At 43.7% G+C, this 15772-nt stretch overlaps 1 protein-coding gene across 5 annotated transcripts in view; it reads left to right on the forward strand.

Annotated features, from left to right (window-relative positions):
- The window catches only part of Cacna2d3 (calcium voltage-gated channel auxiliary subunit alpha2delta 3), an 839385-nt gene that overhangs the window by 56193 nt on the left and 767420 nt on the right, over positions 1-15772 (forward strand). Inside the window, exon 1 of one of the 5 annotated variants that reach the window (XM_063257293.1) lies at positions 9624-9753. The exons of the other annotated variants lie outside the window; for them this stretch is intronic. Within the exon in view, the coding sequence (XP_063113363.1) occupies positions 9706-9753 (48 nt within the window). The 5' untranslated portion in view covers positions 9624-9705. Of the gene's footprint in view, positions 1-9623; positions 9754-15772 lie in introns of those variants that run through there. 5 annotated transcript variants of the gene reach the window in all.

Below are 15772 nucleotides of genomic sequence, written 5' to 3' on the forward strand. Positions count from 1 at the left end.
TGCCAAGACTGATGAAAAATGAGGGTGTTTTACATAAGCCACTTAGCAGTACAACCTTGTCCAGTGCTCACAGAGAACGCATCAGCCTTCAGTGAACTAACAGAATGGAAACATCTATTTGCTTTAAATGAAATTTCACTTGATTGTTATTTTTATGTTGAAAATCCAATTTTAGCTTTTAGCCTCACATAATAATGAGTTTTTTGATAACCATTGTCAACCTTTATTTTAGGTGTAAAGGGAAAATAACAAATAGCCTTCTATAATGAAATAGTGTAACAAATAAAATCTGATGCTGGTAGCCTGCTCATCATTAGCATCAATAAGTGGATTCTTGCTTACTGGACAGAGAGAACAGGATGCTAATTGTTAAATTGGGAGAAATTTCACATTGGGCTTGATAACTCAGAGAATGACTGTATTTTTATGTCTGATATTTTTTCTGTAGACTGACCCTGAAGTCTAAAGCCAGTGTTAGGTACCTTACTTGATTCAGAGCAACTACATTAGATAACATCAACAATTCTGGTTGGGCTTTACCTGGTAGCTGTGAGTCTACACATGCCGTGTTGGGTGTAGGGAAACGGGCCCTTGCCGGTCACTTTCTTGCCATAGATTCCCAGTGGGGTGGCAGAAACTGCTTATCGCAGCATGGTGTTGAAAATAAATCCTGGAAGCACCATATAGCTCAAGTGACAACTTGAAAAATAATAATCAGGGCACTGAATAGAGGCTGAGACACAAACTCAGTTAATAAGCAGAGGAACTCATCTGTCAAGCATTGGGTAGAAAACGTATTTCTGAGTTTATTTCACAGCACATTGGGACATTTCTTTAACACAATTCATCTCCACTTAAAAGACAAAAGTCTATATTTTCATGGAAAATAATCAGAGACAAAGCTTTGCTCTGTTTTTTTCCCTGAAATTGACCTTGTCCTCCAAAGAACATTTTTTATAGTGTAAAATGTAGTTTATTTGACCCCAGCAAACTTGGAGTAAAACCATCACAATCATCAGTGGATAAGGAAATAGAACTGAGTTTGGGAGAATCAGCTAAAGTGTTTGTTATTTTGTTACTGAGAAAATACATTGAAAGAGAGGTGGCAGGGAGACTCTGTAATTCCACAGGGGTGTTCACAGAGGTGGTGCTGAGAGTGGCAGGCAGCTGGGGAGCCCATGGTGCCACACCCCCCTTACTGTCTGCATGGGAAGAAGTCACCTGTTTAGTGTCACATGGCTGGTGTGGGGCAAGGCCAGATCTGTATCTAGATCATACACTAGGGCACTGTTTGCCAAGGTGACTTTTTAAGTCTTTACTTTCAGGATACCTGCAGGTTTACTTCTTTAAACTATTTCAGTTTCTGTGTTCTCTCAAGTTCTAGGTTCCCATATGCTTGCGTTTAAGAGAAGCCATAAAGTAAACGATTGTTCACCAGGGGTTTCAGCAGGGACAGAAGGGAGCAGTTCTCTCATCTTGGACTTGTTTCCTTTCAGGTTTGGGAACAGGGGACAGCCTGGCATGGAATCACCTGCTTTTCCAGAGGAACTGTCCCTGTGCGCTTGTGATGGTCTCTTTAGGTGAGACCTGGTTGTCAGAGGCCAGCTTGGAGGCAGGGTAGTTGTCTGAGCACAAGCCCATGTTGTCATCACTCTTTTTACAGCGAGGGAAGCAAGTGCTGTTATAGAGCTGGGGAGGTGGAGAGATCAGAGATTCTGCTGGTTGAGGAATGTGGGAGCCCTCAAGATTCCACCTGAACATTTGCTGCATAGCTGATGGATCATTTAGGGCAGTGCTACACTCCTAGGCTGAGGTAGGCCTTCCCGATGCAACTGAGTGAACACCAGCCACCTCCTGTTTGTTTTCTGTGTCATTCTCTGTGTACTAGGTTCTGTGGACAGGCCTTGTGATAGTCCCCTCTTTCCCGTTTTTGAGGCATGATGAGGTGGACTCTGGGTCATATGCCCGAGAGCAAGTCTGGAGTCTCTAACTCTGGGTTTGACTCGCGAAGTCCCTAGTCAAACAGCACATGGTCATTTCCATCCAGAAGCTGTAGTGCAGCCCTGCTGACCTTTCCTTTGCCCTTATGGCTGGTTCTCACGTGAAGTGAACGACTAGGTGAGAAAGTGCTTTCTTCATGGTTTGTTTGGATGGTGGTTATACCTGATGAGCTGAGCCCATCCTAGGAGTGAGCTGCTCAAATTTTCATCCCTTTATGGTTCATATTTCTTTCCATTTTTCCTTTGATCCAGAGTAGTGAATGTGAGTGAAAACAGAGGGAGGTTTTCTCTGGAACAGGGACCCAGGGTTAATAGTAAACGCTGCAGTGTCTGTCGCTGTTAACAGCATCCCAGTCTTTTCCAGCTCTGGTCGGGAGAATGACTTCTCAATTACTGGTGACTTCAGTAAAGCATGGAAGCCCAGCGGGGAGAGGGCTCATCTGGCCTCTCTCATTACCCAAGAGCACGAGCAGAGGTCCCCTGCCTTGGAGCAGGAGAGGCCTGTGTATTTTTGCTGTAGTTTCTATTAATAAACATGGTAATTTTTATGTTGACAAGGCAGTAATGAATCCATGGGCTTGGAAGAAGTAATGGAAAAACCTATTTCAGTTCCACAAAGTTGTGATTGTTGTACTTTTTAGATTGCAGTTCTTCTAAATGGCTCAGAGTCCAGAGGTTTCTAAACTTGGCTTTATCTTGAGATATAAGCTCTTTATGTTACAAAAAGAAATGCTTATGTTAGAATTAAATGGTTTTCCTGCAAAAGAGGATTTTTTTTCACAGAAAAGGGCTTTTGGACCAAATAAATTTGGGAAATTCGACTTTAAAATTGTTGCCATTGTATATTTGCACATTAAAGACTCTGAGAAATTCTGATAAAGAAACCTGTTCAGTTTTACGCTGTGATTTCTCACTTACTTATCATCCAAATTCTAATTTGCCTGCACTGCACTTCTAGAAATGGGGCATTAGGTTTGTAGAGTTCAAAAACATAACATCTAAATATTGAGCGATATTTGTTTAGGAGCATTTTTTCTACAAATATGACAGAATTTATTTGATCAGGGATTAACAGATTTTTTCTTTAAAGGGCCAGAAAGTAAATATTTTGGACTTTATGGGTCCCAGTGGCAGCAACTCAGTTCTACCACAATAGTGTGAAAGCAGTAGTAGAAAGTGTGTACACCTCAGACACAGAGGTGTTCTAATAAAACTTTATTTCCAAAGGTACTGAGTGGCAGGCTAGATTTTGTCTGTGGGCCCTCCTTCCCTACTTTCCTGTTAGATCCCTGGTCTGCTGATTACTTCATGCATGTTCCATTGCCAACATCTGAGAGAATGCAGGGGGCCAGCCAGTCAGTACAGACGTAGATGGGATAATCTGGATGCTGCAGATCAAAATGTCAGGTGACTCTCCCAGGGTCACCTCACCTATCAGCAATGGCTGTTGTTCCTTCCAGCAGTAATACATGCCTCCTCCTTTAAGGCAATTACTCATACTCAGCCTTGGGTCAAGTGTCCCCTTCCTCAGAGGCCTCCTTGACTCCCAGGACTGCTAGGATAGTCCTCTCATAGCTGTCTTTGACATTCACTGGCATAAATGCACGTAGTTGGATGGCTGTCCGTCCCCTCCCCTCCCCTCCCCTCCCCTCCCCTCCCCTCCCCTCTTTTCCTCTCCTCTCCTCTCCTCTCCTCTCCTCTCCTCTCCTCTCCTCTCCTCTCCTCTCCTCTCCTCTCCTCTCCTTTCCACTCTTCTCCACTCCTCTCCTCATCTGAATGTTGAGCTCTTAGGGGCAGAGATATTTATTATTAGTTTGTGTCTCCAGCACCAAGGACAAGGATGAGCATGGTACACCTGGCAAGGTGCAGGCACTCCCTGTGAGTTTGTTGAGTAAACAGGATTTGGTGAGCACTTGATACTGTGTTGTGTTGTGGGGTTTTTTCCCCCCTAGGTAAAGTCTTAAAGTTAACAAAGAGATTAGCAGGAGGAAATGTTTACTTCACATAATAATGGGTGATTTGAATGACTCTGAGGATGAATTCCTCATTTTCCCAAGATATATGCTTTTCTTGTGAAGAAAGGAAGAAATGAGACTTTGTATACTGTGCTAAATTACGTATATGGAACAAAAAAGCTGAGTGGAAATGATAATTTAGGGAGCCATGAGGAAGTATTTGAAAGATCTGAAGGCATATTTTTTCTTTCTTTCTCTAGGCATTAGAGATTAAATTGTATAGACCATTTTTTTCTTTTCACTCAGGCCCTTAAAATATTTTTCGGGTAATTTCTCTTCATATTACATGACTGCTGTAATTACATCTCCAGTTTTAAGATAATAGAACTGCATTTTTAATGTGCTCTCTCCTGTATCTGGATTGATGATATCTTTGCTTCCTTATAGCTTCAGAAAAAATTTAACTGAGTTAATATTAAAGCAAGGGAATTAAAAGGAAATTAGCCTTCAAATTTTCAGATCCAACCCAAATGCTTACTCACAGCCACTCTCAAAATCTGTGAGGCCAGGTAGGGCTTATCTTGTCTGCCTCCCTGATGATAAGGCCTCATGATCTCCAGGTGTGGCCAGCATCCCATGTGAGCTTAAACAGAAAGAAAGGAAGGTTGGCCTGATATCCCTAAGGCATTCACCTGGAAGAGACAAGAAGCTAACCATTTCTGAGTCATGCTGAGAGCTTACAACTTCTCAGGAATTTCTGCTGCTGTCCCTGGGAACACTGCAGGCTGTGGTGATTTTCAGAGCCTCCACAGCAGAGCAGGTATTATCTCCATGCCATTGCTGATAGGTGGGTGACTTTGAGAGAGTCACTTGACCTTAGCATCTGGATTATTCCATCTATATCTGGAATGATTGGGTGGGTCTCTGTATTCTCGCAGATGTTGGTAAAAGAAGCATCATTTATTATAGCCAGGCATGGTGGTGATTTGTAACCCCAGCTATTTGGGAGGCTATAGCAGGAGGATCATAAGCACGAGGCCAGACTGAACAATTTAGCAAAATCCTGTCTCAAAAAAGTCACGTACTCAATTATATATTAGATACAACCATGCCTACATTTCACTTTGGTTTTGTAGGAGTAGACAGAAACTACAGAGATACTAATTGAACAATTGAAATAGTTGCTCATAATTTTAAAACACATACCTCTTCTTCAAAGATCTCATATCTGGATGAAGGAGATGGATATACAGACCCCAAATTTCAGGACTGGAGGAGGAGGATTGCATAATCAGTTCCCTCTCTGGCATGAGGAAGTAGGCAGTCAGGAAGGACTTCCAAGGTGAGATTATAGTTGATCAGACTACTTGTTTAAGGATGACCTAGTGCTCACTGTATAGAGGGCTAAGTTCCAGTAACTAAAAAAAAAATTCGAGCTCCCAAATAACTGTCAGGTCTGCAGACAACAAGGGAGTGTCAAGAAATAACCTCCTCAACCAACCTCTCAGAAGAAAAATGAACATATGTATTGGCCAGGGTTATGGCTGTTAAGTTTTTCCTATGGCCACATTCACTTTTATCAAGCTAGGGAAGATGCACAAATCCAGAACGAAACCAACCAACCAACCTGAATAGCAAAAGAGGATGTGCATGAATTACTTTAGTGGGAAGATGCAGCAGAGAAGAGCAGTTGTGGTTCAGCACCAAGGACAGCGGCAGGCAGCTGCAGGATCTGAAACAATCCTTTGAAGATTCATGGGTATTGAGTGTGTTAGGAATAACATTCTCTACTGAATGTGTGCTCACTGTGCCCTCAGGACTGCATCCATGCATTAAGTATGGTACACATTATTTACATGCCTCAGAGTCCACATCCTCTTTCCTTAGACCACTTGGAGTTGTGAGTCTCAATCAAATCACAGAGGGAGCTGCTGCTGATACAAAGTGGAAGCCATCCTTGATGGGTTTCCTGCCAGACAGTTGGTCCAAGGTTATGGTTTTCTCCGAGATATTGTGTGTATGTGTGTGTGCGTGCGCGCTTCTTCCAGATCACAAATGGGGAGCACAGGGGCCTTACTATAATGGACCCACAGACTCCAGACTCCCAAAATGGGTAGTTTGGTGTTGTTGTGTATCATTGCATGGCATTAGTGGTGGGGTTAGCTGCCAAATTCTGTAGAATGCAGAGTTACTCATTTGGTACTTGGCAGGCCAGTCTGATATTGTTTGCAGTGTTTGTCTCTCAGCAACTCAGAATAATGCATTTGGCCTTTGACTGACTTTCACAAGTGGATGGCATTTTCTCTGCCCCACTCCTACTAAGTTCAGCCTCAGTGAGAAGGAGGCTGTGGCATCCTGCCTCAGGCAGGACTCTGCGTATTCTACTGTAAGCATTAGCTAAAGTAACCCCTGTTCTGGTGGAAACAAGGGCTCAGATTTCATGAAGGAATTTTTGGATTGTTACCACTTAGCCCGGGTGCTGCCTGGAAACTCCTTGTATGTGGACTTGGTTTCCTTGAGGGCCAGTGGAGAGGCGTGTTGGTTTGGACAGTCGTAGTTAGAACATCTAAGAGACTTTCCATGGAGGCTGACCACCGGCGCAGGGTTGTGTCTTTGGTTCTGAAAGGACTTGGGTGTTTAACAACTGTTTCATATGAGTATTTCAAAATAAACTCAATGTAATATAATTTTATCCATGGGTTTTTATAGGTCATTGTTCAGTTTGGCATACTTGGGGCCAGCTAGCTTCATGGATGTGTTGCCTGTGTAGTGGGGCTTAGAAAGGCTTGTGTTTGGATTAATGCTCTGCTGTCTTCCTTTTGAAATTTTTAATAATTTTTTAATTGACTCCAGATTTTCATATTGCACTTAGTCCTGTAAATTATGTAGTCAGTCTTGGGAATAATCTACTGTGCAAAGAGACTAACAGGCCTACAGTGGCCTTGTCTTTCCTATCAGCTCCAAGCCCCCTCTGCTTTTTCTTTAGATTGCCTCCAAAGAGAAGTTTTTATTCTTGTACTATGTAGTTAAGATTATCAAGTACAGATACTTTTATACTCTTCAGCCTTCATGTGTAATAATCTATTCTTATAATGCTTTGTCTTTAGTTGTTAGGTCCATTTAGTTTGCAATAGCAACACCATCAACTGGGTGTTTTATAAACAATCAAAATTTATTTCCTATAGGTACTGAGGTTGAATTCCAACGTCAAAGTGTTGGTGTATTTAGTGTTTGGTGAGGGCAGATTTTGAGTCACAGATGCAACCTTCCAGCTGTGACCTCACATAGTGCAAGGGAAAGGTAGCTCTCTGGTCTCTTATGAGGGCACTAATCCAGTCTAGTGAGTAGATCTAATAACTATGTAAAGGCCCCGCCTCCTGATACCATCACGGTGGTGCTGAAAATTTCAGTATGTAAATTCTGGGAAACACAAACTTGCAGCCCTCTGTGTTCCTCTGTGGAGATAAGGTTATAACAGACTGTCAGCAGCAGGTAAAGTGAGGCACCCAGAGTGTGGACACATTTCTTAAAGCTTTTGTCCTGGCAGAAGGTAGAGGGATGATGGAAGAATGTAAGTTTTAGAGTTTCCTAATAGTGACTCACACATTATACCCTAGATGGGTGAGTGAACCCTGCTCTGTTTTCAGCATAGACCGCTTTCCTCTCCCTCCACATCTAGGGATTTAAAACTTCACATCATTGTAACTTTTGATTTTCAGCTCCAGCTTAAATCTTTGAGCACATCCCCATCTGAGTTTCTGTCTGCAGAGACCCTTGAATGTGAGCCTCCCACAGGCTTTTTCATCTATTTCCTGGTGATGCATTATAATAAGCCACTCTGCTGCTAGGGGAAGTAAGTCTCTCTCTTCAAATATCCTTATAACATGATAAGTAATATTCGAGCTATATTTTACAAACCTGTATTTTGCAGCTGCGGAAGCATTATGGTCCAGTGGACAGAGCACAAGGTTTAGGTCTATAGAGCCGGACTCTAATCCCAAGTCTTTCCCCTGGTGACCATATTATCTTGACATGAGATTTTACTTCTTTGGGTATCAATTTTCCCGTCTCTAAAATGGGGATTATCTGTCTGGCAGAGAGAGAAGGAGAGGGAGACAGAGAAGGAGAAGAAACCCCTGCAATAAGGGTCCCGGGATGAAAGTGAAATAATTTCAGAAACTAGCCTTATCTTGGGTGTTGAGATGCTGGTGGATCAGTGGTAGCAGAAGCTGTAATTAATAACAATGCTTTTGTCAAGTAAAGTGTGTTTTAATCAATCACAGTGAACCATTCAGAGAAAGTCATGAAAAATTCCCACTGACCTGAAAACATACCGTGGGTTCTTCTGCAAGTTATAGAGAGTAATCTGGAGGTTTCCACAGAGCCCTTTCACCCCCTGAAAGAGGACTAGGCCTTGAGCAGCCAGCTGCCTCACGCAGGAACAATGTTGTGGGACACTCATGCAATGTTTCATATCGTTTTGTCGATGGGAGACCACATCAGATTAATGATTTTAAAACGAGTATTTTTCTGCCTTCTGGCTGTGCTTAATGTTGTCATGTCTTTTTAGAAATCATGATCCTGATCATCATGATCGTCACATTCACACCCACTCAGGGTTTTAATTTCATAACCATGCCCAGCAGTCCAGACTGTTAAATGGGCCTTGTACTTTGGTACCGGGGCGTGCCTTGGAAGGAGATGGGCTGTGCTTTGTGTTTTCACATTGAACTCACGCGGTGTGTCAGCCTGGTGCCTGCTCTTTTCTCATGTGTGTACCTAGTATCAGGCATGAGAGGTGGGGTACTGCAGCCCCTGTAAGCAGGCTGGCTTTGAGGAACTCAGCTTGGGACTGGGCAGAACTGGGTTTGGGTTTCAGGGTCCTGCAGACCATGTTGGGCAGTGTTACATGACTTCTCCAGGCCTCTGTTTTCTGATAGTTGGGTAATAGTAGCTAGTGATACCCAGCTCCACATGGCTGTTGTGAAGACTAAGGGAGGAAGCAGGTGACACATTTAGAGCCTAGATCTGTGAATATTAGCTGCTGCTTTTGCTGTTAATGTTGCAGTGAGACTTCATCTCCTGGGTCTATCTTGACTTGGAAATGGAGAGGCCTGGGGTGTGTCGACATTGTGGAGGTTTTAGCAGGAGGTTTGGGTCTATTTGGGACCTGCCAGCTGCCTCACTGCATATTCGTCTGCTCTTTGGAAGTTTTCTTTAGGACGGCTGTGCTGTCAGTGACAGCAGAACCTGGCATGCAGCATATTTTTTTCTTTCACTGTCTTTTCTTTGTATCTGTCAGTCAGTGCCAAGTGATTCAGGAGTGGGTGGCCCTTCTTCCTCCCACTTCCAGAAAGTTCTTTTAAAGAGTGCTTGGGGGTAGAGGGGAAGACTCTTCTTTTTAACACAAATGATGTGTTTTGACAGAAATATATCTGTGTGGTGAGTTCATGCTACAGGGGAAATGCTCGACGCTTATTTTACCTTCTGCAAGCACAGCACCGACTTGAGTTTCCCCATGCACCATGTGAACAATAGCTGTGATTGCAGCAAGAGTTAAGTATGATGCAGATGATATTCTTTGGTGAAAACAGGGAACCCGGCAGCATTGCCAAAATGTAAAATCTGAAGACACCTCGAGGAGGAGGCAGGAGTCCTAGCAAGCACACGCTTTTGAGGACCGGTGCTGCAGGTGCTGGCTCTACCTAGAGTCCTGATCAAATGACTCTTCTACTCGTGTGAAGCAGAGGATGAATGTGGGGGATGCAAGGCAGCCTCAGTGCTCGTGTCCCCCCCAGGTTTGTACGCATGTGTAAAGTGTGCATGCATCATGCTGCTGATTATCCTCTGGGACAGCTGACGCTGCTTTCCAGGTAACTCAGCCACACTAGGGACTGGAGGCATGCTGGGAGCACAACGGTGGTGCTGAGGCCGTATGAGGGAAGGCAACTCTCAGCCCAGCAGCTGGTATAGTGTCAGCAGAGCTGCTCAGCCCTCAGTGAGTCAGATTGCTTTAGGAGACCCATGATGGAAGGGAGGAGCCTAAGAATGACAGGCAGGGAAGTAGTGTCAGTCGCAGTCCAGCTGGACTGCATAACTGTCCTTCAGCTGTTTTTTCTGGGATCAGAAGGCCAGCCACAGTGACAGCATTTTTTCAGGGGATGAACCTTGGCCAGGCACTTAGGGGATTGGTTCGCATTTGCCCTTGACTACCGCACTTTGCGGAAGGACCCTTTCAGTACTGAATCCCTTTTTGCAGGTAAAAGCATGAAGCTCCAACCTCAGGGTCACTCCCTGGTCGTGTGGTCAGTCAGTCCTGATTTAGAGGGAATTTGGGCCCTTGCCTTTAGCTGCCGTAAGTCTGGCTGTAGAATTTATGTGGCTGTTCTGGGGGATCAGAGGTAGAGGCATGCTGTGCTCAGTTATCCAGTGAAAGGAAGCAATCAAAGGAATTTTTACCTTCCGTTTTATAAATCACTTGCTGTAACCGGTACGTTTTCTAGGAGCTGCTAATTTTGAAATTGATGGGGGCTTTTCCTGTGTCCCTGTTAGTAGTACTGGATAACCTGATAGTGCTAAACTTTTGAACTCTATCTCTAGGCACTTGTCCAAAATATTTCCAAACATTATCTCATTTAATTTTCATAAAAGTCTTATTAAGCAAATACTGTGATTATTCCCACTTTCCAGATGAGGAAGTAAAGTCACTAGCCTCAATCCTTGAGATTATTAGTGGCCATTTACCCTAGACAGCTTGTCTCTGGAGTTCCCACTGATGACCACCAGGCTGTATTACTCTCAGAAGGGAGGCAGCCTGCAATGTCCTTCGACATTTTTCAACATTGGCTCCAGGAGATGGGTTTTAAATTTGTTACTCCATTCATAGACCCACAGCAGTGGGCAAGTGATTATTTCTCTGTGCCTTGGTTTCCTCACCTGTAAAATAGGGAGAATAGTATGTTCCTCGGTGAGATGTTGAGAGCAGAGCTGTCAGTAAATTCACTGTTGAGGGGCAAGGCTGTCTTTGGGCACCATCTGTAGTAGCCAAAGCCAGAAACCTATACTGTCCTCCTTTTTCTCTCCCTCCTTCCCATGCTTTTCATTGTTTTCTCTGGAATGTTACTCCTCAACATCCCTTTTCTGCACTTAATTATCATCTGAATAGGCTGAGTTAGTCTACTGTGCTGCTGTAACACAAGATCTAGGACTACATAATTTAGAACAGGAACTGCTCACAGTTCTGAGGACTAGAAATCAAAGCCCAAGATGCTAGCAGGTTTGGTGTCTGGTAAAGGCCAGTTCCTCATGGATGGTGCAGTCTAGTATCCTCATAGGGCAGAAAAGTGGAACAGAATGAACTGACTCCTTTCAGCCCATTGACAGGTGTTTGGAATCCATCTCAAGGACCCTACCTTTATGATTAATTATCTACTAAAGGCCCTTCCTCTTCATATTGTCACATTGGGCATTAAGTTTAAGCACATGGATTTTGGGGGACATAAGCAGACCACAGTAGCACCCTCAGCATTTAAGAAGTGGCTCTGTAGAAGGCCTGCTGACCGTGTCTCCTGCCCGGCCTGGTCACCCCATGGTGCCTCCTCTGACCCATTGCTCACATGGCCAAACAGTTTAACCTCCAGCAAAGAGTGTCTGACCAGATTACATGCATGGTAAAGTGGTAATGCTCTGTCTCTTGCTGCTTCTCTGCTCTCTTATCTCAACGGGAACCGGGATCATGCAGTAGTGTCTACCTCAGATCATGTGTGTTAGCAGGTGCTCACTCAGTGACCAGGAGATAATTCCTCACCCCAACCAAGACCACTGATTTAGACCGCTGGGAGTGGGGCCCCAGGATGTCCATATTAGACAGCTTCTCCCAAAGGATCCTGCCACCTGCTGCAGAGAAGATAACCTAAACACATGGTTTTTATTTCAATAAATGCTGAACTTTCTAGGAGCAGGTCTGCCATAAATGATCGAGTAATCCAGTGTTTGGAGGAGTCACATCACTGAGGACAGCCTTCTCTTGGCATTGCTACTGCTGAATTTTCACTGGTTTTCTGTGTAGAGGTGTTGAGGCACGAGCCTCTGGCTCACTCTGCCTCTTCTTGTAGTTGGGCCTAACCGTCTATCTAAGAAGACATGGATTACTTACCTTTGGTTGTTTTTTATATTACATATCTGTTTTTAAAAGTTATATGTGAATATTATCTGAGCTTTATTTCAGGATAGTAAAGAAGAGTCACAAAACGATCTCAAGTCTGTTTCACTGGATTAAGAAAAGTGCAACGCAAAAGTCTTTAAAGGCAGGCGGGCAGTGAATTCTTGGGAGAGATATCTTGGGATGGGTTTTCCCAGAGAAGTTGTTAAATTAAAATGTGAGCCTGGAATGCCTTTGCTAGACCTCAGGGTGCCTCCTGCCCACATGCCACCGTCCTCCCGGTTCTCTTTGAGATGTTAATTTGTTGCTATGAAAATTATCTTGTCACTGACAAACGGAATCTGAAAGAATCAGCTCTTCTTATAAAATGGTTCCTATGGTATCTGCAGGGCTTTGTCAGTTTGCAAGTTATGAATATTTATGTTTTAGAAAAATTCATCATTTAAATTGCATTTTCTGTAATTTCCCACTTAATTTCACATAGAAAATAATGATATTTTCCTCCTTTGCCTAGGTGAATGTCTTGGGAGGTGGCAGTTTTTGCCCATGGGCTCAAGGGGCATCAGAAGTTACTGAATTCTGAACACTGATGCAATCCTGCAGCTCCCCAGTTGCTTCTCTGTAAAATTAGTCAGATGCCCATTACATTTTTGACTGCAGATAAATGGCAGACATGATTATGATGAATTAGACCTTTTGCATTATTTATGATATTATTCAGTGTAAAATGTGTTTCACTTTTCCTCACAAATGTTTACATAAAAGCTGTAGTAGGACCTGTTAGTAAACATTTTTAAAATTGAGTGTTAAAGGATAGTGCTAGCCTAGGTTTCCTCATCTCTATCAGCGAGCTTGGCAGGCAGAAAAATGGGTCCATTGAAAATGTGAAGGGTCATGTGGTGGGCATGCTCAGGGCTCTGGAGAAGTGGGGGCCGGTCATGGCAGAAGTGCCTTTGTTTGGGGTCCAGCTCTGTGGGTCACAGCCATAGTTAGGCATCGACAGGAAGATGTAGCATCTACACGTCTCCTCCCTGTTCTCAGGAAAACACGTAGGCTTTATCATGAGTCTACTTCTGGCACTTTTCCATATCAACACTGACCAGAGCTGTGTTTTCCTTTTTTATGTTTTTTCAGTACCATGCTCTTTCTCTTGTTTTGAATTGATTTCTTAAAGGAAGCCAAGAGGATGTACTTAGGGATGAAATTTCTTCCCGAACTGTGCTGTGGGTTCTTGTGGCACGTCATCATGACAACAACTCATTTTCCCTCAGGATTTTCCAGGTTCAGAATGGCTCCGGCCTGAGAGCACCTCTGACCCTCAGCTTGCTGCTGATGCAAGCCCTGTAGGGAACTGGGTGCGGCTGAGGCAGGTCACTACGCTGATTCTGTCAGCATCCATCCTTCCATGTTCAGCTTCCTGTGCATTCTTTGATGGACTATGTCTAAAATTCTTTCTTTCCTGTTTCCTCATTGTCTTCGACCCAAGATACAAGTTCTCGCCAGTGGATATTAGAGGCCCCCTTGGGAGCTAGTTTCCCTGTGAGCTAGCAGGCGTGGGCTTTGATTAGGGCATGGTATTATGTGTCTGCACATAGGAAGGAGGGTATGGAAGCCAGAACAGCATGGATGAAGTTCGAGGGAAAGAAAATCAGAGGTCAAACTGCTGCCTCCTATCAGATTTTTCTTTTTTTAACCTAAAAGATTTTTAAAAGGCTGGTTCTGTTCTTTCCCTGTGCATAGCAGGGAAGAAAACACACCAAGTCTTTGTGTTCCTTGTCTTTGTGGCATCTGAAAGAGGTCCAAACCCAGTGGGTTCCTTGTCTCTCTGCTCCTCTGAGGGCAGGGGGCCTGACGCAATGAACCCACGGGGCCAGGAAAGCCTGACCCTTGCTGGCCTTGCTTTACCTTTCCTGGGGTGCTTTCATGTCTGAACTGTTTGCAGGAGCCAGATAGAGCCAGCTAGATCCTCTGCTTTGCTGGGCTCAGGGTATTTCTGTAAACCAGCTGGAGGCTTCTGGCCAGGCTCTCTCAGTAAGGACTGATGACCAGCCTCGCAGTGGGGCTCTGTTTGTTAATTTATGCCATTTTCCTACTTTTTATGCTTCAGTTCCTGTACATTTGAACAATGAAATTAAAACGGCCCATTTCAAGCACATTAAACGGCTTTGTTCTCCCACTTTGGCAATGAGCCTCACATGGAATTGTTTAAAAAGAAAGTGCTCAGCTTGGGAGCACAGTGGAATTTAAGGTTTCCTGTCTGTCATTCAAGGCTGCACTGCTACCTGCCAGGCCCTGGGTGATGAAGGGTTCTTCTGGGGTGCATTCTGGCATCCTGTACAGCCCCCAGAGCCAGCCGGGCTTCCCTGCACCTATAGCCCGAGCGTGCAGATCTGGCCTCTGGGATCCCCACCAGAGCTGGCTTTGTTGTGTTGGGGCGGTGGCCCCTGCCAGGAGGTTCGGAGTGCCCTGCTCCCTGTACTTGGGGAAAAGGTTATTGACTTTATGAACTTTATCCCTTATTCCTAACCCCCTACCTTTTGTATTTTCTTCCCTTTAAAATTCCTTATTTCTGGCTTACATGTCTTGTCTTCTGCCTTCTTTCTCTTTTTCTCTTACATTCTTTTCCTACAGTTAATACTTCTGTGCCTTCTTTTGTACCAATCTTTTGTTGTTGTTGTTAACTTTTAAGTTACAGATAGTTTAAACATACACAAAACACCCACATTCAATAGTTGACCCACTTTGGGGTCTTCTATACTCTCTTTACCCCACTAAAATATCTTAACCTAATAGATTTTTGGTTATCTTTCTGGTTGAAATGTTTTTAAACAATTATCAGGCATGATTTTATCTTTCAGTAGTTCAGAGTGCAACTCTTAAAGAGAAAGATCCTTGCTTTCTCTCTTTTAGATGAAAGAATCTCAAGGAACATCCTAAAATTTCCTTATGGTCATTAAAAGCAGCATTTCTCAAAGTGTTGTATAAAAAGGGATTGGCATACAGTTGTTTAAGAGTGATTTTATATTTATTTTCCTTAATATATTCTATTTTATGGCAAGTGATTTTAGTATTTCATTATGATTACTAACACTAGGGAAGCAATGCAAACCAATTTTGAAATTAAAATATTGGTAAATGTAGTATAGGAGTTAGAAATACAGCGCAGGTGTCAGAAAACTGTAAGCCAAGGGTCGAATCAGGCCCACTGACTCCATTTTGAAAGTACAGTTTTACCGGGACACGTTTATTTCCACAATGTCCATGGCTGCTTTCCTGCTTTCCTGCAGAGGTGCAGATAGGGGTTGCATGGCCTGCAGAGATGAAAGCTCTGTTTTGCTCTTCGGCCACCCACCCCACAGAATGTACATGAAGGGCACACAGATGCCTGAGGTCTGGAAAGGCGCTGTCAGACCCGACCTCTAGCTTTGTAGCTGAGGCCAGGGCAGGGTAGAAGTTGCCCTGGTCACTCGGCCAGTGGATGGGGTGAGAAGCTATAGACCTGTAGCGTAGCTCTCTCAGTTACCATCTCTGGACTTCTCTATTGTAATACCATGGTTCTTGCTTTGTGCAAACAACTCTGAAGTATTTCAGATAGAGCTTAACAACTATTCTAAAGCAGAAATAATTCACAGTTTTTAGTAATTTCACACAGAATG

This window comes from Cavia porcellus, unplaced genomic scaffold (genome assembly GCF_034190915.1).
Source record: "Cavia porcellus strain 051 isolate PalLab524CR breed Dunkin Hartley unplaced genomic scaffold, mCavPor4.1 scaffold_10, whole genome shotgun sequence".
Lineage (NCBI taxonomy): Eukaryota > Metazoa > Chordata > Mammalia > Rodentia > Caviidae > Cavia > Cavia porcellus.